General features: G+C 40.8%; 1 protein-coding gene across 1 annotated transcript; it reads right to left on the bottom strand.

Annotated features, from left to right (window-relative positions):
- Positions 1 to 681: 681 nt before the first annotated feature.
- LOC140459708 (serine protease HTRA1-like) lies at positions 682 to 25,795 on the bottom strand. The gene is made up of 9 exons (XM_072554144.1): positions 25,020 to 25,795; positions 18,281 to 18,380; positions 15,663 to 15,867; positions 14,616 to 14,810; positions 13,071 to 13,103; positions 3,834 to 3,948; positions 3,065 to 3,122; positions 2,615 to 2,710; positions 682 to 1,015 (listed from the first exon to the last, which is right to left on the bottom strand). Exons 1-9 carry the CDS (start codon positions 25,438 to 25,440, stop codon positions 850 to 852), a joined length of 1,389 nt encoding a protein of 462 aa, XP_072410245.1. The 5' UTR covers positions 25,441 to 25,795; the 3' UTR covers positions 682 to 849.
- Between the last annotated feature and the right edge of the window lie 1,358 nt (positions 25,796 to 27,153).

Here is a 27,153-nt window from a genome sequence, read left to right as displayed (position 1 = left end):
GCTGACTAGAGCAGTATTTATTGCCCATTTGTAATTAAGAGTTAACCACATTGCATGTGAACCCAGACCCACAGCAAGGAGACCGTTTCCTTCTCTAAATGAGATTAGTGAGCCAGATAGGTTTTTCCTGACAATCAACAATGCTTTCAAGGTCATCATTAGACTAATTCCATATGTCACCATCTGCTATAGCAGGATTCAAACCCAACTCCCAGAATATGACCTGAGTATATAGATGAATAGTCCAGTAGTAATACCACCAGCCTGAAATGATCCTTCCCACCACATCCCCAAAACCTTTATCTACCCGGTGAGGTTCAGCTTTGTGAAATAGGCTTCTTGGCTGAGAGGCTGTCAGTTTGTCAGTCAGGCTGTGATTGGAAAGGTGCCCTCTAGTTCAGTTCCACAGAACACTGATAAACCCATTCTTGTGTTCCCAGACCTCCCAACAGTTGTATCCAAACCCTGCTCAGAAGTCACCTCCATGGTAAGTCCAGAGCCGAGTATCAGATTTGTGAATTGCAAATCAGTTTGGGAGCTTGCCTTGTCATCTTTTACTACAGTTGTTAAAAGGAAATAAATATTATTCAAAATTGAAGAATACTCAAGAAGATAGGCAACAGGATCGAATTGTATTATGCTCCATTTGAAAGTCTGAGTAACCACAAATCTTTAAAATGATGTGATAATATAAGTCATCATTTTTATTTATACCTGCAAAGCCCCTAACTATGACACTTGATGCTTAGTTTTTTTTTAAAGAGACTACTGGTAAAACAAAATATTCAAGTAACCACATTTAAGTCTGATTACAATGGTCTGTATAAATTTTTAAAAAACAATTTTTTTCTAATTAATTATGTCAGGTACTACAGTGATCATCAAGTCTTCATTTCCACGACGCACAACAAGCCCCAGGGTGTCACTGTTTTTAATCGCTTCACTCACTTGTTCTGAAGATGTGATTGTTTGACCATTAATACTGATAATGATGTCACGGTCTCTTAAACCAGCACTGAAAGTGAAGAATTTTCAAGAATTATGAGAATGCATTTGTCCAATAATATACCGTTGACTTTTTGAATTTTGTGTGTGTAACTACAGCAGTGAATTGTTTGAAAACAACCAAACACACAAAACAACATTCAAAATCAGAGTAGAAATCAGTCATTCAACCCCTTCAGCCTGTTCTGCAATTTAATAAAATCATGGCTGACCTGATCACTAAATAAGATTAGTGATAATATCACTGGTATTAATAGGCACTGAAACTCAGTGGCCAGACTGTTGATTAACTTACTGTAAACTCTGTTCCCTTTGACAACAAGCCATTTTACAACAAGAAAATCACCCACTGTTTTTTGCATAATACAAATGGTGTTGATGAATCAATTATACAATTAGAAAAGACAGCAATTAATATTTCAAGTGTTCCATTTCCTATTGCTTAATAGAGGTAAAGCTTCATTGCAGGGGAGGACAGCAAGGAATTTCCAGCTAGTACAGTATTTTTCAGCAAACATTGAAAACAGTCAACATTTTAACTTCAGTACAAAAAAAAGTGTTTAGTGCCAGCAAGTACAGCTGAGGAATTAATCCATCATTTTGCATCTTAGGTCAGGTAGATCACACCCAGTAAAGTTCTGTCTGCTCATTCCTAATTACATTTAAGTCCAAAACTCAAATTGTCCCTTTACTGCAGGAGGGATAATTCTCTCATTGGAACTGAATGAGAATGGGAAACCAGATCCTCCACAGATAGCATACATTGGACACTTAAAATAGTCTGGAGTACATTAGAAGCCAGATCTAGGAACAAAGAACAGGGAAGATAACACCCTGCATTAGCCAGAGAATATGGGTTGCACTTTCTAAAGCAAGAAAGGTTAGATGGAACTGCTTCTATTGACTGTGGAGATTGAATTGACAGTGGCAAACCATGATCCAACTGACAGCAGAAATGGGGTGTGATGATGGAAATTAGTCTGAGCACTTCAACTGCTAAAGTTTTTCTTGCCCCACACAGTTGTTTTTATTCTTTGCTTGTACCCCAATGACTATGCAGAAAATGCTTTATGATGCAGAAGATGAAAACTTTGCATCTCTTGTCAGTTCAAAATATTATGCATTGTTTTTAATCTTCTCCAATCCTGGCAGCAATTGAAATATCAAGAGCTTGAACAATGAATGATGGTCAAAATTAGTTGAGCAGAATTCTTGAATTTTGCCTTATTACCATCACTTGGAAGATGGAATCAAGCAGTAAACTGGGAAGATGTACTCTGCATAACAGCAGTATCAAGGATTATCTGAAGTAGTTCTGCTTTGACAGAAAACGATCAGAGCTCCAGTCGAATCAATTTTATAACATAGCGTGAAAAGCCTTTGCAATCGTCCACATTCCATTCTAAGCTAACTTCCCTCTACCCATGCACCACTGACAGGAGAAGTAACAGGAGGATTAAGTGTGTTGACACGGGCAATCAGCATCAAGTGAATACTGGTTTATTTGTTGCTGTGCAACTGAATACAACCAAAACATATGTTCTTCGTATCTGTGGATTTCAAAACCCAGCAAGTTCCTCTACCTTGCCACTTATCTTATATCTCATACCTTGCAGCAGGTGTTGCCGGAATGACTTCAAATATGTAAACCCCAGCAGAAACATCAGGAAAATCTTTGTCACGCATTTTCAGGTCACGCAAGAGACTGAAACGGAAAATCATTTGCCTTCTATGACTTGTGCAAATGTAAACTGCATGCATTGAAATCTGACAGCATTGTGTAACAGTAAAATCCAGCAACTTCAGGATAACTTTAAATGCTTCATCTTTGCAGTGAGAAAGATAAAAGCCAACATGATTGCAAAACCATATATATTGCACATTTACTCATGATAATGTGGTAATTGCCTCACTTGGTGATTGCTTAAAGCTTATCCCAATTCATCAATAACACTCCTGATCAAACAGACACATTACACTCATCGATATGCTTGGATTCAAAAGTCTCCAAAACAAAAGCCTTACAACAAGCTTAATGAGTGCAGTACACAACACTTACCTTGGTGTAAGTGCTACCATTCTTATTCCCATATACTTCTTCTTGGGTGAAGAGTTTTCTGTTGGTATAAAACCAGAATGGTACATTCAGGGTGGAGGATTATGCTTGCTTATGGAACATAAAATATAGGAAATATGACAACATTCATTCAACCTTGGATTCTGCTGCACATCCACCAACAACGATACTTACTTCAAGCATCCAGACTCAATGTACTGAGATGTATTTGCGGCTGGGAGGTAGATGAGGGGAACGTCACTGCCATGTTCAACCTCTTTCTCAAATGCAATTTTCGGCTGGACCTGCAGAGTGTTGCTTAAGAGGTGGTATCCCTGATTCCATTTCCCCCTTGTTAACTGTTTTTGCCTTGTTGCAATGCTGGAATGACTGAGACTAGTTTTTTCAGCACAGACAGGGGTTAAATGGAGGAATTCCTTCATTAGTTAGTTCAGTAACAATAGGGCATGTACAGACTGAACCATTGGGTTAACAGGACCTTGAGAGATTGGGTTGCAAAAGCAAATGACTCACACTTTCTGTGGAATTCTTTTTTAAATATGAGCCGCACACCACAGAAATGTAGAGCTGTGTTCTATCCTTTCTGCTGATTTAGCAGTTCTCGTAATGAAAAACAGTTGAAGTTTTTTGTTTCAACTCACAGTGGGTCTCCTTGAAGATATACCAATAGAAACAACCAGTGTGCAATATAAAAGTCCAACCAGCAGTCTGTTTTTAATCATAAATGTGTGATTAATTTTCTGTCTCATACCTTTCAGCTGGCGGTCATGAGATTCTGCAAGGAACTGCTGAATTCTTTTCGCAGGGATGGCAAAAGATATCCCAGCTGTCACCTTAAGTGTGTTAATGCCAATGACTTCACCATCCTACAATGTAAAACAATTGATAACAAAAAGACATTTAATTCAATTGCCTGGTAAAATGCCTCATTTGTTGAACACTTGATATTTGGAGGGAACGTTTAACCCCAAAAGAATATATTTGGATTGGTTTATGAAGTGAAGTAGGAAAATATTTCAAACCCCAAATCAAACCAGTTCACCTGTAGTATAAACAGAGATGGGATGAGGACAAGAGTGGCAGTGGGTGATCAGCCATCTCTGATTAGGTGATTCTGTCATTTAAATGCTTAAAAAAAAGGCTGTGTGCATCTGATGTTTTTCTTTGCTCCAACTTTCATGCTACATGCCTGCGGAAGCTGAATAGCAAGAAGTGCTGCGTGGAAGAGAAAAGTGCTTTTCCAGAACAATCTGTGGGTCAGGAGGCAGTGGACTTCTGTGTCTGCACCCTCCTGAAACCAGGCCTCCATTTGTCTGATCTAGCAAGCAAACCCGGTCATCTCACGTGCAGTCAGACCCCCAACCTGCTGTTCAAACACCCTCATGATCTTCATTATTGCCCTCTCTGGCTCTGCCATCATTGCTCTTCCCTTTGCTCCTTGATCCCTTCTTTCTTCTATTCTAATCTCACCAAACAATCCATTAATATCTGCCCTCCTCAACCTAATCAATGATTCTTTCCTGATATGAATCCTCGCTGTGATCTCAGGCAGGCACAGCTTCCTGCCGGTCTGCCTCTCAAACCAACTGGCTGCTGCCAGGAAACATTTTTTTAAAATTAATTATGTCCTCCCATTAAATTAAGCAGCTGCTGAAGGAAATAACCTTCCAGTTTTCCCTTCAGCAAAACAGGCCCCCTCCCTACTCTCCCAAGAAATATCATGGCCTCAGTGTCATTAATCTTTGAAGAATGTTGTTCAGTAAATGTTCCAAAACACGTAGGAACAGCTAATGTGTCATCCTACATGAAAGAAAATGCCCAAGTGCACTGAAGATTAATTCTTTATTGAGGATTGTATCCTGTCAAGCTAATTGTTGGTTACTACACACATCCTCTGATACTAATTAACCTCCTCCACCCCATACTGTACCATGAGTACTGCTGCTACTGCTGCCAGTCTGCCCCACTCACGGTACTGTACTTATTTGTTTCAAAGGCCTATTCTTCAACCAGGCAGAGTTGACTACCTGCTCACTGCTCCACAAGGCACCCAAAACTAATTATCTGCGTGACATGTGACATTGTCAGCTGTGGTAATGTTCTCTGCTTGAGTCAGAGAATCCCCACACTACAAGAGCATGCCATTCAGTCCATCAAGGCCACATCAACCCTCTGAGCAGCATCCCACCCAGACTCACTCCCCTACCCGATCCCTGTAACTCGGCATTTACTATGGCTAATCTGGACTGTGGGAGGAAACCCGAACACCCAGAGGAAACCCATGTAGACAGAGGGAGAATGTTCAAACTCCAGACAGAAAGGGTGGAATTGAGCCTGTGTCCCTGGCGCTCTGAGGCAGCAGTGCTAACCACTGAGCTACCTGAGTCCTTCGACGAACAAAGAACAAAGAGAATTATTGCACAGGAACAGGCCCTTCTGCCGTCCAAGCCTGTGCCAATTGAGATCCTCTATCTAAACCTGCCTATTTTCTAAAGATCTCTATCCCTTTGCTCCCTGCCCATTCATGTATCGGTCCAGATACATCTTAAATGATGCTATTGTTCCCACCTCTACCACTTCTGCTGGCAACGCATTCCAGGCTGCCACCACCTCTGTGTAAAGAACTTTCCTTACATATCCCCCCTAAATCTTTCCCCGCTCACTTAGAACCCATGACCTCCAGTAATTGAGTTCCACACTCTGGGGAAAAAGCTTCTTGCTCTCCATCCTGTCTATACCTCTCATGATTTTGTAGACCTCAATCAGGTCCCCCCTCAACCTCTGTCTTTCTAATGAAAATAATCCTAATCTATTCAACCTCTCTTCATAGCTAGTGCCCTCCATACAAGGCAACATCCTGGTGAACCTCTTCTGCGCCCTCTCCAAAGCATTCACATCCTTTTGGTAATGTGGCGACCAGAACTGTACGCAGTATTCCAAATGCTGCCGACCCAAAATCCTATACAACTGTAACGTGACCAGCCAACTCTTGTACTCATACCCCCCACAATGAAGGAGAGCATGCCATATCCTTTTTTGACCACTTTACTGACCTGCGTTGCCACCTTCAGGGAGCAATGGACCTGAACAACCAAATCTCTGTGTACATCAATTTTCCCCAGGACCTTTCCATTTACTGTATAGTTCGGTCTTGAATTGGATCTTCCAAAATGCATCATCTCGCATTTGCCTGGAATGAAATCCATCTGCCATTTCTCTGCCCATCTGTCCAATTCATAGCAAAGATGACTGGGAAATCGGAGGACTGGGAAGCTTTTAAATAACAACAGAGGACAACTAAAAAGGAAATCCGCAAAGAAAATAATAAGGTATGAAGGTAAACTGGCCAAAAAATATAAAGGAGGACAGTAAAGGCTTTTTTAGGTATGTGAAAAGAAAAAAAAAGGTTAAGACTAAAATTGGGCCCTTGAAGACAGAAATGGGTGAATTTATTACAGGGAACAAAGAAATGACAGAAGAGTTGAATTGGTACTTTAGATATGTCTTCACTGGCGAAGACACAAGCAATCTCCCAAATGTAATGGTGACTGAAGGACCTTAACTGAAGGGAATTTATATTAGGCTGGAAATTGTGTTGGAGAGACTGTTAGGTCTGAAGGCTGATAAGTCCCCGGGACCTGATGGTCTGCATCCCAGGGTACTGAAGGAGGTGGCTCTAGAAATCGTGGATGCATTGGTGATCATTTTCCAATGTTCTATAGATTCAGGATCAGTTCCTGCGGATTGGAGGGTGGCTAATGTTGTCCCACTTTTTAAGAAAGGAGGGAGAGAGAAAACAGAATTATAGACCAGTTAGTCTGACCTCAGTGGTGGGAAAAATGCTGGAGTCAATTATAAAGGACAAAATTACGACACATCTGGATAGCAGTAACAGGATAGGTCAGAGTCAGCATGGATTTATGAAGGGGAAATCATGCTTGACTGATATTCTGGAATTTTTTAAGGATGTAACTGAAGATGGACAAGGGAGATCCAGTGGATGTAGTATTCCTGGACTTTCAGAAAGCCTTTGATAAAGTCCCACATAGGAGTTTAGTGAGCAATATTAGGGGCAAAATACTGACATGGATTGAAAATTGGTTGGCTGACAGGAAACAAAGAGTAGTGATAAACGGCTCCCTTTTGGAATGGCAGGTGGTGACCAGTGGGGTACCGCAGGGATCAGTGCTGGGACCGCAGCTTTTTACAATGTACATTAACGATATAGATGAAGGTATTAAAAGTAATATTAGTAAATTTGCTGATGACACAAAGCTGGGTGGCAGGGTGAAATGTCAGGAGGATGTTAGGACCTGGACAGGCTAGGTGAGTGGATGGATGCATGGCAAATACAGTTTAATATGGATAAATGTGTGGTTATCCACTTTGGTGGCATGAATAGGAAGGCTGATTACTACCTAAATGGAGTCAAGTTAGGTAAAGGGGCAGTACAATAAGATCTAGGTATTCTTGTACATCAGTCAAAGAAAGCAAGCATGCAGGTACCACAAGCAGTGAAGAAAGCTAATAGAATGTTGGCCTTCATAACAAGAGGAATTGAGTATAGAAGCAAAGAGGTCCTTCTGCAGCTGTACAGGGCCCTGGTGAGACCGCACCTCTGCGCAGTTTTGGTCTCCAAATTTGAGGAAAGACATTCTGGCTATTGAGGGAGTGCAGCGTAGGTTCACGAGGTTAATTCCCAGAATGGCGGGACTATCTTACGCTGAAATATTGGAGGGACTGGGCTTGTATATGCTTGAGTTTAGAAGGCTGAGAGGGGATCTGATTGAGAAGTACAAGATTATTAAAGGATTGGACACTCTGGAGACAGGATGCATGTTTCCGCTGATGGGTGCATCCCAAACCAGAGGATACAGTTTAAAAATAAAGGGTAGGCCACTTAGAACAGAGTTGAGGAGAAACTTCTTCACCCAGAGAGTGGTGGGTGTATGGAATGCTCTGCCCCAGAAGGCTGTGGAGGCCAAGTCTCTGGATACTTTCAAGAAAGAATTGGATAGAGCTTCTAAGGATAGTGGAATCAAGGATTATGGGGAAAAGGCAGGAACAGGATACTGATTGAGGATGATCAGCCATGATCATAATGAATGTTGGTGCTGGCTCGAAGGGCAGAATGGCCTATTCCTGCACCTATTGTCTACTGTCTATTGTCAATCTATTTATATTCTGCTGTATTCTCTGACAGTCCCCTTCACTATCTGCTAGTCCACCAATCTTGGTGTCATCTGCATACTTGCTAATAGGCAACCAATACCTTCCTCCAAATCATTTATATATGCATCATAAACAACAGTGTTCCCAGCACAGATCCCTGTGGAACACCACTGGTCACAGGTCTCCATTCTGAGAGACTCCTTTCCACAACTGTCCGTTTCCTGTTGCCCAGCCAGTTCTCTATCCACCTAGCTAGAACGCCCTAGACCCCATGTGACTTCTCCTTTTCCATCAGCCTACCACCAGGAACCTTATCAAACACCTTACCTAAAGTCCATGTATATGACATCTATAGTCCTTCTTCCATCAATCAACTTGTGACACGTCCTCAAAGAATTCTATTAATTTGTAAGACATGACCCCCGCACAAAACCTTGCTACCCATTATTGATGAGCCCATTTTCGTCCAAATGAGAAAAGATCCGATATCTCAGTATCTTCTCCAGCAGCTTCCCTACCACTGACGTCAGGCTCACTGGTCTATAATTACCTGGTTTATCCCTGCTACCCTTCTTAAACAAAGGGACAACATTAGCAATTCTCCAGTTCTCCGGGGCCTCACCCATGTTCAAGGATGCTGCAAAGATATCTGTTAAAGCCCCAGCTATTTCCTCTCTTGCTTCCCTCATTAACCTGGGGTAAATCCCATCTGGACCTGGGTTCTGTCTTCCTTAATACCTTTTAGAATACCCAAATTTCCTCCGTTCTTATGCTGACTTGACTTCGAGTCCCCGAAGATCTATCTCTAACCTGAACATCTATCATGTCCCTCTTCTCAGTGAATACCAATGCAAAGTACTCATTAAGAATCTCACCCATTTTCTCTGACTCCATGCATAACTTCCTTCTTTGTCCTTGAGTGGGCCAACCCTTTCTCTAGTTACCATGGGCAGCATGGTGGCACAGTGGATAGCACTGCTGCCTCACAGCACCAGAGACCCAGGTTCAATTCCTGCCTCGGGCAACTGTCTGTGTGGAGTTTGCACATTCTCCCCGTGTCTACGTGGGTTTCCTCCGGGTGCTCAGGTTTCCTCCCACAGTCCAAAGATGTGCAGGTTAGGTGAATTGGCCAAACTAAATTGCCCATAGTGTTAGGTGTAGGGGAATGGGTCTGGGTGGGTTGCTCTTCGGAGGGTCGGTGTGGACTTGTTGGGCCAAAGGGCCTGTTTCCACACTGTAGGGAATCTAATCTAATCTATCCTCTTGCTCCTTATATATTATAAAAAAACTTTAGGATTTTCCTTTACCCTGTTTGCTGAAGATATCTCATGACACCTTTTAGCCTTCTTAATTCCTCATTGTAGATTGGTCCTACATTCCTGGTATTCTTCCAAAACTTTGTCATCAGTAGCGTAGACCTTATGTATGCATCCTTTTTCCTCTTAGCTAGTCTCACAATTTCACCTGTCATCTATGGTTCCCTAACCTTGCCATTTCAATCCCTCATTTTCACAGGAACATACCTCTCCTGAACTCTAATCAACCTGTCTTTAAAAGCCTCCCACGTATCGAATGTGGATTGAGGGGCAACTTTTTCACACAGAGGATGGTACCTGTACGGAATGAGCTGCCAGAGGAAGTGGTGGAGACTGGTACAATGCAACATTTAAGAGGCATTTGGATGGGTATATGAATAGGAAGGGTTTGGCCGGGTGCTGGCAGGTGGGACTAGATTGGGTTGGGATATCTGGTTGGCATGGACCAAAGGGTCTGTTTCCATGCTGTACATCTCTATGAATCTATGACTCTGTGACCTTCAAACACTGCTCCCAAACTACATTCCCCAGCTCCTGAAGGAAAAAGGATTTTGTGTTTAAATCCTATTCCAAAGACTAGTGCACCAAAGCAAAGCTGACACTTATTGTCCAATGCTGAGGAAGGACTCTGGTATCCGAGGTGTTGTATTTTGATAATATGAAGCACAGGCCTCTTATGCGCTCTCGCACATAAAAGATCCATGGCCACAATTTCAAAGAAATTCAGGACACTTCCCACTTACGTTTGTCCTCGACCAACGTCACTGAAACATTACATCTCATTCTTATATAGCTGATTATATCATAGATCTTGCTGTGCACAAATTGGCTGCCTTGTTCCTTAAATTGCAATAGTGACTTCATTGGCTATGAAATACTTCAGGTGTCTTGAGGTTGATAATGGCATAATATAAATGCAACTCCTTTTGTTGAAACATCATAGGAAGTTGTGAATTGTGACAAAACCTGTAGGTTGACTTGTGAATAAAGAGAATTTTCAGGAGAGTTAAACTTTTTTTCATGAATAATTTTTTTTGGAATTGAGAAGGAAAGTCAAAAATAATTAACAGAATAAGCTACTACCAGCAGTCACTGTTTCGCAACTAAACATTCTGAGTTGTGGCTCTCCTGTGACTACCTGACAATCTTGCTGTTGGTACTTAGAGTTCTTGGCGAGTGCTGAACAGTCTCGTCATTCTAAAAGCATCTGCTTTCACTATCAATGTACAAGTGGATAACAGCAGATTCCATCATTTAGCCCATGGGTTATATACCAACTTTGGAAACTCATTGCACTTCCAAGAAGTAATCAAATGTTGACAGTTGGCTTGGTTGGACGTGGGCCACTGATACTTGAGCAGGCTTAAAAAAACTCCATACCCATGTGCACCTTTGCAAAGCAGAAGTTCCAAAAGTGATCCTTTTAATTTGGAGAGCAGGAAGTGAGTAATAGCTGCCTGCATGACTCTTCCTCCCATGGGAAAGTTCATACTTCAGTGAGACAAACAACTGCCACTTTCCCACCTGTTTAAATTGGAGTTCTGTTTTAACAGATCTCCTCTTTTGAAAGGGGAGGATTCATTTCAGGATCCAATGGCACAATTGCAATTACCTCATCAAGCTGGCAAGCAAATAATGGAGGATCATCTGTTGGGAACATTACAGCCCAAATCCAATAACGTCCTCACAAAAGATCAGGGCACAAGTAGAGTTACTGGATGATTTAATGCCATAACTGACAAAATTCCAAAGGAAAAGCCAATCGCTGAAGGGTCTGTCAGTTACTTTTGCTATTGAGAGCTCCCCTGCCACACACTACACATTTTCACTCGCACACAATCAGGCCTAAATTCAAAAAAATTAAATAAGAAATGATTCATATGCAAGTTTCACACAACTGGGAAATCAGCAGATTACTGCTGATGTTTTACATAAAGTGACACAGCTCCCAGCCTAGAGTGCACAAACACACATGGCACTCTCGGTGGTGCCTTGATTTCGCCAGGCAAACTGCAAGGACTTCAAATGAATTCAGGTTTCTGTAGTTCAATATTTCTTTAGTTCTGGGAGTGACTGAAAAAGAGAAACTCAGAAAGAGTGGTACTCAGTATTTAAGAAACAAGATGAGATCATAGTTGTTGGATTGGCTGCATAGATATATTGGAATGCATGCTTGAGGATAAATGATGGTAAAAGGTTTTCTGTTAAATGTAAACCTTGGGAATCACCATTACAAAAACAGGGATCAACCATCTTAGACTCAGACGATGACAAATTTCTTGATACCACAGGATTTTGAATTTACGGAATTCCCAAACAGCTGCAAATGTCCAGTCCTGATCAGGACAAGAGACTGAAACTTCAGGTACCAGGATTTACTTCTGGCCCCCAGCCCACCATCAACCTGAATATAGCAGCCATTCCCACCCCAAAGTGAGCACAGCGACCCCTCCCCTGACCTGAGTGCAATGGCCCTGATCACTGCTCCACCTCCAACCACTCCACACTCCAACGCTAACCTGAGCATAACAGTGTCCTGTCCCCTAGACTTGAACAGAACAGTCCTCACCCTTTGGGCCAAGTACAGTTGCCCCCCCGCCACAGCCACCAGAGTTATTGGGCCTTCACATACTGCCTTCGCGGGCCCTAATTCTGACAGAGATTGATAGCGTTTTGGATACTAAGGGAAAGAGAGGTCATGTGGATGTTGTGTTGGGATAGAAGACCTTACTGAATGGCAGCACAGGCTTAAAGGACTGAATAAACTACTATTGTGCCGACAGAGCACCATTCATCTTGCAGCCCCGAGCTTAAAAATACGAATATCAGTATCATATTTTATATACCAATCTCTCTAAAATGAAACACGTCCAAATGACACTGACAGCTCCAAATCTGAATGTGTTCTGTCCTAATGTGATTTTCACCTATTTACTCTCAGCAGTCCCTTGCCTGAACAAAATAATTTTTTTACCACAAGTCTAGCAGCTGGTCTACTTCAACATGTCTGGCTCCAAGAGAATTAATGGAGATAATTGGGGCCACGCGCACCATATCGAAGCAGAAAATTCAAGTTAACATTCCACTCATCCAAAGACAGATCAGTTCTCATTAAAATAAAGCTTACTGTGCATTTTAATTTAACTCCACATGTTGTAAAGTATTCCCTCAGTTCCATTACAAATGAGAAAATTATTTTGAAGCTTTATGGTGTCAGTGTCAAACATTGACAACATAATATTGTAAGCATTTCTTTTTCACCAAAAGTTAATTAGTGACCATGTTCTTGTGGATACTTTGTCCAAAATTCTAACCATCTAAATTTCTTCAAGAAATATAACCTCCAATCTTACTGTCCCTGTATTCCTGAGTAGAAAATATTAATTTCAAAGCTGGCAGACTCCAAATTATTATGGGCTGTTCAAGAGTTGAAAACTTTAAACAAAAGAGTCTTTTGTACAAACTATTAATTTAAAAATATACGTTAAATTGGAGCTCACCAGATTGACAAGTGGTCCTCCGGAGTTTCCATACTGTAATAAAGATGAAACATGTTCACAAGGCATGATTTTAAATGATTAATTCTTTATCCAGAGCCAACTCACGAGACATCTTTGATTCAAGAATTTTTAAATTTAGAACTTTAGTGCACGATTTTAAAATTGTAATGTTGAATACTGAAAAAAGCACTCCTGTCTGCCTGTACATTGGATGATGCACAGTCTTTCTCAAAGTCTGTAATATTTGCAAGAAATGACAATATTCGACAGAGCTAATAACACATACTGAATGAAAGCTCCAGAATAATATCTTAGAGTAGCACATGAAAATAACTAAGCTACTGTCTGTGCAGGCCACCAGGCTATAATTTGTCATTTTGCAAGGCAACCTAGTTAGATAATTTTAAAATTACTACATTGTTTGATGAGCTTTCCAATAACACGCTTTATCTTCTTTTGCAGTTCAGGGCATGATGAACAACCCTTGCAAAATGATTGAGCTTGTCAGAAAGCTTGCACAATTTCCCCACCTTGAATTAATTTGGCTCTACTTTTCTAACAATGCCATTTTTGAAAACAAATGGTATTTCCTGGCCAGGCAGTATTCCTCCATAAACTTGAGATCATCCAAAACACTCCTGCCAATATTCTAACTCACACCAAATCCCCTTCACACATCACTTCTGTATTTATCAGCTGATCAGTTCAACAATGCCTTGGTAAACAAATACTCATCTTCATTTTCAATTCTTCCCACGGCCCCACTTCTACCTATCTCTGTAATTATTTTCAGCTCCACAATCCTCTGAGAAATCTGCATTCTGACATCTCCTGCCTCTTCAATATCACCAGTTTTATCACTTCTCTATTCATGGTCATGCCTTCAGCTGTCTGCATAATAAGCTCTGGAAGCCCCTCTCTATTCCCTTCACCTCTCTTGCCTCCTTGATATTCTTGAAAATCTACCTCTTCAACCAAGCTTTTGATCACTTGAATTAAGATTTCTTAGATGACTCAATGCCAAATTTTATTTGAAAGCACTTCTGTGAAGTGGCAAGAGAAAACTGTACTGTGCTAAAGGCATTACATAATTGCATGTTGTTTGTTTGGTTTGAGACAAATGTAAGTGGATCTTAATTTATTCATTTGAAAATTAGTATTTCATTAATAAATAAGATTCTGCAGTGTGCACTGAACATGTTTCTCTCAGTATATCAACTGTACAGATCATTTCACCTTCGTTGCCCCTTGCAATCTATCGACTGACTGTGGCACGATTGTAGGTTCTTCTTCTGTTGTCCAAGTCCTTTGTTGATTTTGTTGGAACACAATCTCATGAAGGATATTATTTTTAAAGGATTAATTGCTGACACATTGAGTAAACTATTTGTCAGGCAAGGTCTATTGGACAAAGAGTCAATTGGATTCAAAGAAATTATTATTTCAGAAAAAGCTCAGCATTCCACCTTTTCAGAATTTAACAATCTTACAACTAGCCATGAATATTGATTCTTATATCTTATTTTTTGCACTCTTTGACCTTACATTGATTATGGCATCTGTCTGGATGTAGTCCATATCAGAATCTTTGAGGCCAAGCTCTTTGCCTCCTCTCTCAGTGGTGCTGACAATCCCTGTTGTTACTGTATTCTGCAATGAAAATGGACTGCCAATTGCCACCACGAACTCTCCTGGTCTGAGATCTGAAGAGCGTGCTAGCAAAAGCACAGGCAGAGGGTTCTATTCAGAGAGGGAAAAAATGGAATTAATGCTCACATTTCTGATTTCATAAGCAGTAAGAGTCAAATAGAAATGCAATTTTATATAAAAGAGAGCTGATATCATCAAATTAACTACCGATCGGACATTAATAGAATCTTAAAACACAGGAGGTTGCTGAGTTTATCAATCCTCCACCAAATCTTTCAAACAGCAACTAAATTAATCTCCACCCCCTTGCAGTTGCCCCAAAACTCTGCTAAATTCTCTTTTCAAGTAAATATCAAATTCCCTTTTGAAAGTCAGCACTCAGTCTGTGTCTATCACCATTATAGATCATAACAACTCACTATTCAAAAAATATTAATTTCTCCTCTTGTTCTTTTGCCAATTAGATTAAGTCTGTTTCGATGATGACTGACCCTTTTGCCAGCGGAAGCAGTTTTTCCCTGAAAACACTGTCCACAACCCGCATAGTTTTCACCATAATTGTCTTAATTTGTGAATTTTTTTAACCTGCATATTGAAATCAAAGAAAGAAAGAAAATTGAATTAAGGAAGTCATGAGAACTGGAAACCATCATCTCTGTGGTTTAGTCTGGGTTTGAATCCAAGTCTCAATTGTGCAAAGACAGTGTTCCAACTCCTTGTGACTCAACTGCCTCCAAGTTGGTTCACATATTTTACATTTGCAAAGACTGGACTTGATGCCCAACCGAAAGCCAAATTGGTCAACATTCTCGTCTTTGAAGCTAAAAGGGTATTTGCAGAGCAAATTCTTTGCAAAAACCTAAGGCATTAAAAACATTGCATACGATTACCAGGAAGTGGGGAAGAGGGGTGGGTGTGGAAGATCATAACTTAAGAACTTACTTTTGGGTGTATTTTAATTAATGCTATATCTGACTTTTGATCAATATCTTTGACCTTTGCTTCATAAGCTTCTCCATTCTTCAATTCCACCTTTATTTTCTGTTTATTGCTGAGTACATGTGCATTGGTGACAATTAGACCATCTTCTGAAACGATAAACCCTGAGCCACTTGCCACAGAGATTTCACGGCTACTGAAGGGCATCCTGCATGGTAACAAGTAATAATAACAGAATACCATTGGCAAAGTATGGAACTGTTTTACAGTATGGTCAATGTACTCCAAATTAGCTTACGGTCTCAAATATTACTTGTTCTTGGTTATATACAATTTTTTTCATCAGAGCTTATTCTTATGTGAAAATCTTAATTTCTTTTCGTGATGTTTGATTCATGAAAAAGTACAATTTAAAAGACTATGGGAAAAATGAATGAGACCACCTGGAGAGCTGTTCAGAAAGCTGGTGAGGAATGAACAAAATGGCCAACTTTCACACTTTGGACATCCTGGAGAGTTAAATGTTAATAATTAAAATTCTGTGTGTCTTGGAGCAACAGGGTTTTGTAGATAAGAAAGGTGGCAGGTGTATCACTGCAAAAAATGTAGTTTATCATCGCTTGCAAATGTTTGAATATTATAACTTTTGTTGAGTAATTAACATGGCCATAAGGAGAGAAAAAACAGGCTGTTCAGAGAACCAGTTCTGGAAGGATTCAAGAACAGTCAAGGCATTTTGGTTGAGAGAAGCAACTTTGAACTAAACGATGTGACCATTTATGCAGATGGAATATTTTCAAAGGATTCTGGGACAATTACAGTAGGACCTTATTTTTTTTCATTTGTGCCTTTAGTTTGGGCAAAATAAATTTATGAAGAGGCACATTTATTAAGTCATGTGATGGTCTCAAAAGATATAAGAACCAAAAACCTACTGTCTGTGTACAGCTAAATTGATCACTTCAAGTGTATTTGGATAGTTTGTTGCATCATTATAAGTTTTGCTTGCATGATATGTATCATTGTGGATCATGGAAGGTGAACTAATAGCTATTTCAAGTTCTGTCCTGGAAATACTTATCATTCTGGAACTCTCATCATTTAATCTCTAATCAACATTCTTTGAAGAATATGACCTCCAACCATGCAATCCAGTCAAGTACCTTTTATACAAAATCTCCACTTATATAATATGTTTCCTCGAATACAGACACCACTAGCAATCTAATATTCATTGCCTATCCTCATTATCCTTGAGCGGTTGACAATAAACACTATACCTAAAGGTCAAACCATTTTAAAGGAGCTACTTATTATGACTAACATATTTAATTGTTCAAATTAAACAAAACAAAGGTCTTTTAAAAGTATTCTATTTTTCTCCTCTTTTAATCTTTCAATCCTAGAAAGTACATTAAATTCTGCAGAGCTGACTAGATAGTACCTGGTGAATATTCCTCTTAAATGGGTTCTTTGCCCTCTTGAATTGTGCCATAATCTCTAATGACTTAGTTTATGCATAATTGTTATGAGCTTGTAAAATATATCAGTTTTTGAACTGATACTATGAACAGTGAATGCTGGCCCAGATAAAATTCTTGACTGTGGGACAGTTCAGAAGATACAAATTCCATTGTAGGAAATTTCTCTTTCCTGGGTGCAGTGATTTAGTTACGCATGGTTGAGACTCTGACACATTGGAAGGTGCAAATTGCAATAACTAGGCTAGAACTGGTCACCCTGTTCCGGCTCAGGAGAAATTTTACTGTTAAGAAAAGCGGACATGAATAAATCTGAACACTCATTCACAGCCATTTATGTAGAGCTACAGAAATGATTGCAGAACAAGTCAATCAAGTTTGTGTCACAATTCCAGTAATCTAGTCCCACACCACCAGGTCTTGTCCACATCTGCTGCACCATTAGTGGAATGCTCAGAGTTCTACAATAGGTAAAAGGTGTTTTTTTGAAATTTGAAGTCACAATTTCTCATAAGGATTGACTAATGTCTGACCTACCAAGGACACATGGCACTTTTTCATAGAATCATTACTGCGTGGAAACAGGTCCTTCGGCCCTACAAGTCCACACCGGCCCTCTGAAGAGTATCCCACCCAAACCCATTCCTCTACATTTCCCCCAGCCTACACATCCCTGAACACAATAGGCAATTTAGCACGGCCAATTCACCTAATGTGCACATCTTTGGATTGTGGGAAGAAACCAGGGTACCAGGAGGAAACCCACGCAGATATGCGGAGAATGTGTAAACTCCACACAGACAGTTGTCCAAGGCTGGAATCGAGCCCAAGTCCCTGGTACTGCGAAGCCACAGTGCTAACCACTGACCCACTGTGCCGCTCCACTTGTTGCTTATTATTCCACAGCTCCCGTGGATGTTGAGGTAAGATGCATTTGTTAAAGGCTCTTTGGCAAAAGAAAGCTTACATTTCTTTACAAGATATCATTCAGAAAATTTCTGTCCATTTCCCTGCCAAACCAAAGTACATGGATCCCATTTCCTGATGTGTGCCAATGTAGTTTATTTGTAAAAACTGTAATGGTCCATAAATGACCATCTTACCACGCTGAATTGTACTCTTAAAGTAATAGTCTCTTACCTTCGAAAAAGTTCAAGATGAACCACAGCTGGAGCAATTTTCTCCACCACGTCTGCGATGAAGTTAAACTTGAACCGCATGCTGTCTGGGTGCTGGTGACCTACTCTAAGCAAATTTTTTCATTTAGTTAAAAAGAATGATAACATAGACAATTGTTTCACTGGGTATGGTCATTTGTAGTCCTTTTCTCACTTTCTAAGGACCTGATCCTCAAGTTCTGTTTGTACTTCAGCCCCAAGCTCCTAATCTTTGGCCACCCAGTGCACAGCAGGTTGAGCAGATCGGAGGAACTCCCATCGAGTCAGATCCTGGGCCTGGCCAAGGTTCCATAAACAGGTCTAGGCAATGGGCAACTGAATGGGTCATTGGGATTCACTGCCTATCCCCCCATTGTAGTTATGTCTGTGGCCTAGCAATCTTTGAGAGAGAGCATGCAGTGTCCACAGGCACACTCAGACCTTCTGTTGCCCTTGAGTGCTGAAACGGCTCAAGTGCATTGTTAATTTTTAAAACAACATGCACTTTGTTAATTTGAATTTGTATCCATGATTTCTGTTACTGTGTCCTTTAAGGGCCAGCTCCCTTTCACCTGGTTTTAACATTACTTTGGTTTGGCTTATTTAATTTACTTCACGTTAAAAGAGCAAGACAATTTGTAACAAAACAGCTAGAGGATGAAGTGGAGCAAAGAATTGTTGTTCACTTTTAAAAGTTTGTTAGTAATGAGTGTGATTATCAAGCACCTCACGAAGTTCTTGAGCGCAACCTAAACACCTTATTGCTTAAATATATCTGCACCAGAAAGGCAGAGGTGCACACACTTTCTTCCTATACTTGAAAACATTCTTTCCATTCTGCTGTTTCTTTCCATTTTTAATAATAATGTTTGGAGCATTTGTATTCTCTTTGTATTTGTATTTGCAGCATTCATACAATATTGCATCTCAAAATATGGGTCTGTGCTCATAATTCTTCACAAACCTTGAAGGTCTAGTTTTTCAACAGCTATTAAGAGATGGCATTAATGATAACCAAACATTGAAAGAAAATTAAAGGATAAATCAACTTGCAGCATCTTTTGCACATAGTTGGATGTCAGGTGATAGTGGGCCAAGGAGCCATTTTCCATGCTGTAAAAACTCTATAACTGTCTCTGTAACACTAGCAGTGGTTAAGTAGTGGCAGAGGCTTCAGAACATTTCCTTAAACAGAAAGAATAATCAATGAGAGTAAGGGAACTAACAAGACCAAGAAATAGAAATGAAATCAGATTTGGGGAAAAAACAATGTGAAGTTAGATTGCAGAAAATTTCTGGAAAAATAATTTTGTTAAAGTACAAGATTCAACTGATGGTTGTCAAACAGCTTGAGAATGAGACAGCTTTTGTAAATTAAAGAAATTTAATTTCTTTATTGCCATCCAGAATTCTCTATTGCCATCCAGAAAGGTTGAAATGGCTGGTTTATGAAATGTATTTCCTGTTGCTTTTTTCACACTTAGATATTGGATTCCTTTTATATATCTAAAGTCAAGTAAAGGAAAGTTACTATTTATTTTTATGGGCTGAGTCACACTCAGCTTTGGAGCTTTTCCAAAAATAATCATAAATCAAGACTGGAAAATGAAGCCAAGAAGCCAAAAACACAAACTTTGGACTGATTCAGGAGCTTTGTTTTCATAATCGCCTTTTTGAGCTTTTTTGCAAAACAATAATTGAATGAAATTGGTGTAATTTTGCTGCTTCTGCAGTCCAGCTTAAATGTTAACAATGGTTTTGCAGCACAACTAGCCGAGTAGTTGTGCACACTTAAGAACTGAAGGCAGCAGAGACTGGCATACAGAAAGCAGTATGAGGTAAGCTACTGCATGACTCCGTGTTTACAGGAGTCAGCTGTGAAGACGCATTTCTCAAAGGTAGTGTTGAAGGATTTGTTCTTGTATTTTGGTGTACTCTGCAAAAATAAGTTCGCAAAGGGTTAAATTGGTGACAGTTAAGAACGAACGAAACCCAAAGTTGTTACTGTTCCAGTACATTTAGTCTCAAGTCCCACTAATGTATTCCAGCACTGCACAGTGATGTCTTGGGATTCAACATTTGAATCCAAGAATAATATTCCAATCAATTTCAGACTGTGATCCAAACTAATCTGTTCAGCTGAAACCTAGTGTGAAATTTGTAAAATTTGCATTCTGCCTTGTTTGATTCTTAACCTGATGTGGAACTAAGTTTGGAAATTAAAACAACTGAAATTTTACTTAAAATTGTGCTCAGCATGATGAGAACATGTGATCTAAGTGTACTTTGGAGACAAGCTGCTCACTTTTTTTTACACTCTGTTGTCCTCACTTGCTCTGGGAAATCAGTCTAGTCCACAAATTCCTAAGAGAAATTCAAAATTCCCTTTCAACTTTTGGAGAAACTGTTAAATCAACTTCCCCTCCTTGTTTAAGGGTTTCCTCAATCTCCTGTTATACGCAAACTGTTAAGGTAGTCGGCAACAGATTCCTTTAACTTGATCAAGTGAAATATTATAAATCTGCAATAACTCAGCCAAATTCATGGAGATATTACTTCAAAGGCTGACTTACTTAACATCACCCAAGTTGGACAAGTTTATACATTCAGGAAAAGTGCTGTGGCAGCAGACAAAGAAGTTAAAAGAAGGTGGATTTTTTTTGTTAGCCGCCAAGATTTTATCTTGATAAATACAGTGTATACTCACAGAAAACTCATAGCCTAAGGGGCTCAAGCTTCAAGATCTATTCTTAACTGTGGGACAAACTGAAAAAAAATAATCTCATTAACAAACAAGCCTTCTCAATCTAATAGTTTTAACTTTCTCAATCATAGCAGCTGTAGCATGGAGTTAATTCCTCTGGAGCTAGCTTGTTGATCAATAATTTCTCACTGCTCAGAAATTCAGATATAGCTGTGGCATGATGATGCCATTCATACAGCAAGACGATGTTATTTTTTTGAGGAAAATCCAGCTCCTGTTACCATCGAAGAGATCTAGATTCATGGCTCCTGATAGACTCTCATTGATTTCCTCAACACTGCAGCCCCTGTGAAACATTCAATACATTCATCCAGTTAACAGCAGCTGGATCTGAATGCTAGTGCTGGGAGTCAGCTGAGGGGGCAATGTCTTCACTGCAATAATTTCTGTGTTCATCAGGATAGGTTCTGCACAGAGCTTCAAGTGGCAAGTGACAAAATCTGATTGTTTCAACATGCACCTGTGTGCAAATAATACCATGGAAATTTCTGTTCCAACTAACACCCAATAAGCTTACTTTGCTGACTCAGTTGACAAGCATTTCACCAATGGCTACACTTCAAAAGTTCTTAATTGTCCATTCAACACGTTGGATTGTGAACAGTATTTATAAAAGCAAATCTTCTCTCTCCGTCACATTCCAGAAACAGCAATGCAGTAATGATCTGTTCAATTGGTCTTGAATGAGGAATAAATCTTTGCAGAACACCAGTAGGTTCTGCATTCCTAAAACAATGAAATGGATCCATCTGAAAAAATAACAACCTCTTCAAAAATTCAGTGCTTCCTGACTGCCACACTGCAATGTCAGCCTGCATCATGTGCTCATGCCAGTGGGACTGTAATTCTAAACCACCTGACTCAGAGGCACAAGGACTCCCCACTGCACCACAGCCTCATGACGCCAATAGGAAACATTGTCGATAAATTGTACTTTATTTCTTGTGTCTTTCTCAACAAATTTACATTGGCATAAGTCTTCAGAGTTAGTTTGCAGCATTGGCTTTTAAGGAAGGTGAAAAATTAACATTGAATCTTGTGCATTTAGCTGCTACTTTCAACCAGCCTTATAAAGGTTGCAGAACAAGACCTTGTTCACTCAATGGTCAAACTGTGACCCAGCTGATTCTCAGAAGAAACAATTTGTTGTGAAAACTGCTGACAAAAGATCCAAAAATATATCTGGGAATCACATTGCAGTGTTGACACCAGATGACTGCAAGATCACTTTCATGGTTGTTATAAACCAGACGTGCTGCAGTTTGGAAACTCAGTTGCTAGAAATGCTGACCTTGCTGAGAAGAATCGTTTGATTAGAAACGGTTACAACATGAAAGGAGTCTATTCAGCCAATTGGGCCTGGGCCAGCTCTCTACCTGAGAAAGGTTAGCTAATCTCACTGCTCCCCCTCCCCTCCCCCACCCCAGAGTCTTCAAACTTTCTTTCAGATGCTTCATCTATTCCCCTTTAGAAAGAGCAAATGAATCAGTCTCCATCAGCTTTCAGGTAGTGCATTCAAAATGATAACGGTAAATTTGCCAAAATCTTATCAGACCATGGGATAGCTCTCCCATTGGAAAAAGACAACTGGTTTAACCCCAATGTCACTGTGCCTCAGGCAGGGGAAGAGGTTGCAAAGAAAATCTTTCATGGTAACCTTAGCTGGCACAGAAATTGAACCCACATTGTTGCATTACTCAGGATTGCAAACCAGCTGTCCAACCAACTGAGCTAGCTAAACGAACATTATTTGAAATAGTAACTAGTAGCAAAACAAAAAAAAAATCATGTTTCCATTTGCCAAAAAGTTTAAATTGCATCCTCTGTTTCTTGACTTTGTATCTGTGAAACAGTTTCTCTTCCTCCCAGTCCTGCCCCTTCATGATTTCGAACATTTGAATCTCCTTTCAACATTCTCAGACTAGCACAACTGTCTGATGAGTATAAACTTACTTGGGAACAATCATGTTCCATTATAACGTTCTGATTTAACGCTACAGCGGTATTCACAATCTATTTTTGACCAACTTTAAGTGATGGTATGACTACTGGATCCCCAGCCAAACCACTTTTTGCAAGTGCCTCTTTGAAACATAAAATACTGGCACTTTTGTGACTTTTCCATTCATGTTCATGTAAAAACTCAGACTATTCTGTGGATTCTGGCTTTTCTGAAGTATTTTTCAGTCGGTGTCAAAAGGACAACTTCCAATTATTGCTGGCGAATGGATCATTATCTTGATGAAGATTATCAGGCAAGTTAGGGGAAAAAAATGACAAAATGCATTCTTAATATGACTGACTTTTCTGAAGGCCAGCCGTGTATGTCATTTGTTCCAAATTGTGTTCTGAAAGTGTGCACAAGTTTCCCTTTCAATGACTTAGTGGTGAAGGTCTGGCAAGTTCCTTCCTGCATAATACTTGAATTCTCATCATGGCACCTAAATTACAATGTACATATTCCTTTCAATTATGATTTGCTTTCACAATTGTTAATTCCTTCACCACACCTTTACAACTGTGGTCTTGTCTTATTTTTGTGCTTCTCCTTAAGAGCAGCAACATTTACCATGCCTGATACAAGTTCCTTTAAAGATAACTTCTTGAATAGTATTGCTGTATCAGTTTACTTGGTTGAATATTTGGATTTGATCAAAGGCCATCCTGAATGCCCGACCATTTTTTTTTCCATTTCTGCTGAAGTGGAAGTGACCAGCCCTTGGAAAGCTTGGTCAGACAAATTTGTTTTCGAAACTTCTGTCCCACCATCTTTCACAAAATCCATGTATTCTGTGGAAATTTTTACGAAAATGTGAGGACTGCAGATGCTGTCGAAAATTGTGGTGCTGGAAAAGTACGGCCAGTCAGGCAGCAACCGAGAAGCAAGAGATTCGATGTTTCAAGCATAAGCTCTTCATTAGGAAATTTTTATGAGGCAAATAACCATTGTTCGTTTAAGAGAAACTTAAGAATTATAATTTCAGCTAACCAATTGATAAGTTTTGTTTGCACTGATAAAATTTGTGTACTCTTAACAGTTGTGTCAGTGAGGTGTTAATGATGAAAAGCTTTTTTGATGCTTGGAGAGAGGTGCTTGCACTTGACTGGAAAATGTAAATGTGACCTTCCTTCTTGATTGAAAGATGGCACCAACTGGCAAAATGACAAAGTGAAGTCTGAAGGAGCAAGTTTGCGTGAATATTGAATGAAAAAGGTCTCATAGGTAACTGTGCAAACAAATATGTGGGGCCCTCCAGGTGCAGTGACAGTGTCAAAACCTCAGGACAAGGAGGCCTGAGTTCAAAGTCCCATCTGATTCAGAGATATGTGATAACAATGAGGTGATGTTGAGGAAGAAGGGCACAAGGTTAGATTGACAAGACGATATACAATTTAGAATTGAAAGGACAATAGGTTTAAAGGTTAGTTTTTGACTGAAAGCACTTCAAAAACAAGTTATTTTATTGTGTAAGCAATGCTGCAAGGCTAGCAATTGTTCCCCACCCTTAATTGCCCTTGAACTGATGCCATATCAGAAGATCGTTGACTTGTAAATACAAACGGCTTCCTTTGTGTGTGGCTGGGTCAAAATTATGGAACTCCCTTCCAAACAACGCAGTGGTCTGACAGCACAAGGAGGCGGTTCAAGAAAGCAACTCGTCACCACCACTTTCTCAAGGACAATTAGGGATAAGCAATGAGTGTTGACCCCCCCGCAATCCCGTGAATGAGTGAAGAAACGCCAGTCACGTTGCTGTGGGATCGACCTGGAATCACATGGGGAGCAGACCAGATCAGATATGCAGATTTCAGTCCCCAAGTGCCATGAGTGAACGGGATGGGGTTTTGGGGTAATTGATATTAGTTAATCAGGTGTTCGGTGAATTCACACCCCAGAGCATGATCCTAAGCCCCTGGATGACCATTCACACTGACAGGAGCCGGTGTTCATACATACCTGCATCGCAGGCTCCCTTCTGGATCAGAATGACAGGAAGCGCGTTGGAGGACTGGTGCCGGCGGCTCAGAGCCTTCAGGCGGCAGATGTTGCTGTAAGTCTGGCCGTCACTGCCGCACACCTCATCGTTGTGCGGGCAGCCGCAGGTGCCCTTCTTGCGTTTGCCAGCCGAGTAGATGCACTGGAAGCCTTCCGCACAGACACCGTGCACGTCCTCCCGCCCCCCGCAGCTTTCGCCCTCGGCCGCGGCGCAGACGGTGCAGCAGTCGCACGAGTCCTTCACCTGGCCCTCGGAGCAGTTCACCGGCGCTGGGGCGCACCGGGACCGGTCACAGACCTGGGGGCAGGCGTGTCTCATCACTCTCCCGTTCACCGCCATCACACAGAAACTGAGCAGCAGCAGCAGCACGGTGCCCAGCATGATCCACGGTCAACAGGGGCGGGGGGGAAGAAACTGCGAAAAGTGGCCACAAAAGAACAACACAAAGTCAAATCCAGGAGGAACCGGGCAAAGAATGCAGCAAGGCTGTCGCGTCTGCTACTTCCTCTCTCCCACGAAAGGATAAAGCTTGCAGCAGAAATGAAGCGCAGTTTGGCCCCCAGAAGCTTCTCTACCACCTTTGCAGGAATGTACTGAAATGAGCACTGAGCTTAAGAAATCGAATTCTCCAGAGGCACGAGGGTGGTCACTCAGACCTCGCACTTGTCAGGTTCCTCTGCTCACTTGTAGCTGTCGTCTGTTGCTGTGAGAAAGGAGGGCAAGCTGCAGAGCCAATAAAATCTGTGCCAAAATTCCCCACACCCAGCCGATTGGATGCTTCCAACTAAGCTCCTTCTTCGCGGAAAGCTTTAACTCTTTCACGCAACACGTTTAAGATCAAATTCGGATCCAGGAACGATTTGAGAGCTGTCGTGCTTGTTATCTGCTTGTGAGCTGTACAGCCAGCAGCAAGGCAATCACCCAGCATGTTCCTTGTGAATGGCATATCTCCTAAACAGCTGGCAGGGAGACAACACATCTTGTGGATCAGCTTTCCAGGGGAAAAAAATAAGCTATCTCTCCTCAAAAAGTAAAAGTTGCGCAGAGTGTCAGCTCTGTTCGGTCGGTGGCCCTTTCGGCTCTGAAACAAAATTTTGAACAGGGAAAAAAAAGGCAGGGTAGCTTAAGATAAACCATTCCCACTGTTTGGAGATTCTAGAAATAGGGGCATAGTCTCACAATTAGGCCAGACCATTCAGGAGAGATGTTCAGAAGCACTTCTGCACACGAAGGATGGTTGATGTTTGGAACTCTCTTCCACAAATGGCAGTAGATGCTGGATCAGTCATTAAATTTAAATCTGAGATAGATATGTTTTTTGCCTTTTTTATAAGAATGACCCCAGGGATAAAGGGCTTGTAGTATGAGGAGCAGCTGAGGACTCTGGGTCTGTACTGGATGGAGTTTAGAAGGATGAGGGGGAATTGAAAGTTACAGAATACTGAGAGGCCTGGATAGAATGGACATGGAGAAGATGTCATCACGAGAAGGAAAGACCAAGACCTGAGAACACAGCCTCAAGTGAAAGAGACTCTTCAGAATCATAGAATCGCTACAATGTGGAAATAAGCCATTTTATATAAATATGGGATAGATATAGAATTCCTACAGTGTGGAAACAGGCCCTTCAGCCCAACAAGTCCACACCAACCCTCTGAAGAGTAACCAAACCAGACCCATTCCTCTACAACTCTTCATTTACCCCTGACTAATGTGCCCAACCTTAACATCCCTGAACACTATGGGCAATTTAACATGGCCAATTCACCTAACCTGCACATCTTTGGTTTGTGGGAGGAAACTGGAGCACCTGGAGGAAACCCATGCAGACACAGGGAGAGTGTGCACACTCCACACAGACAGTTACTTGAGGCAGGAACTGAGATGAAGAGAAATTTCTGTGAATCTGCATAACTCATTGCCACAGGATGTTGTGGAGGACAAGTCATTTCATATATTTAAGACAGAGATAGATAGGTGCTTCATTCATAAGAAAATCAAAGGTAGTAAGGTGAAGGCAGGAGAATGGAGTTGAGAAACATTTCAGCCATTATTGAATGGTAGAGAAGACTCAATGGGCCAAATGGCCTACTG

The sequence above is a fragment of the Chiloscyllium punctatum genome, chromosome 35 (assembly GCF_047496795.1).
Source record: "Chiloscyllium punctatum isolate Juve2018m chromosome 35, sChiPun1.3, whole genome shotgun sequence".
Taxonomy (NCBI): Eukaryota; Metazoa; Chordata; class Chondrichthyes; order Orectolobiformes; family Hemiscylliidae; genus Chiloscyllium; species Chiloscyllium punctatum.
This window is presented reverse-complemented; position numbering and strand designations above follow the sequence as displayed.

What these genes read in the sequence shown, in the direction of transcription:
- LOC140459708 (XM_072554144.1), bottom strand. Translation starts at nt 25,440, where the DNA reads ATGCTGGGCACCGTGCTGCTGCTGCTGCTCAGTTTCTGTGTGATGGCG. An exon ending in GAAGGGAGCCTGCGATGCAG is followed by an intron (nt 18,381 to 25,019) that starts GTATGTATGAAC and finishes TGCTTAGAGTAG; the next exon opens with GTCACCAGCACCCAGACAGC. An exon ending in GAGGACCACTTGTCAATCTG is followed by an intron (nt 3,949 to 13,070) that starts GTGAGCTCCAAT and finishes TTTACATTGTAG; the next exon opens with GATGGTGAAGTCATTGGCAT.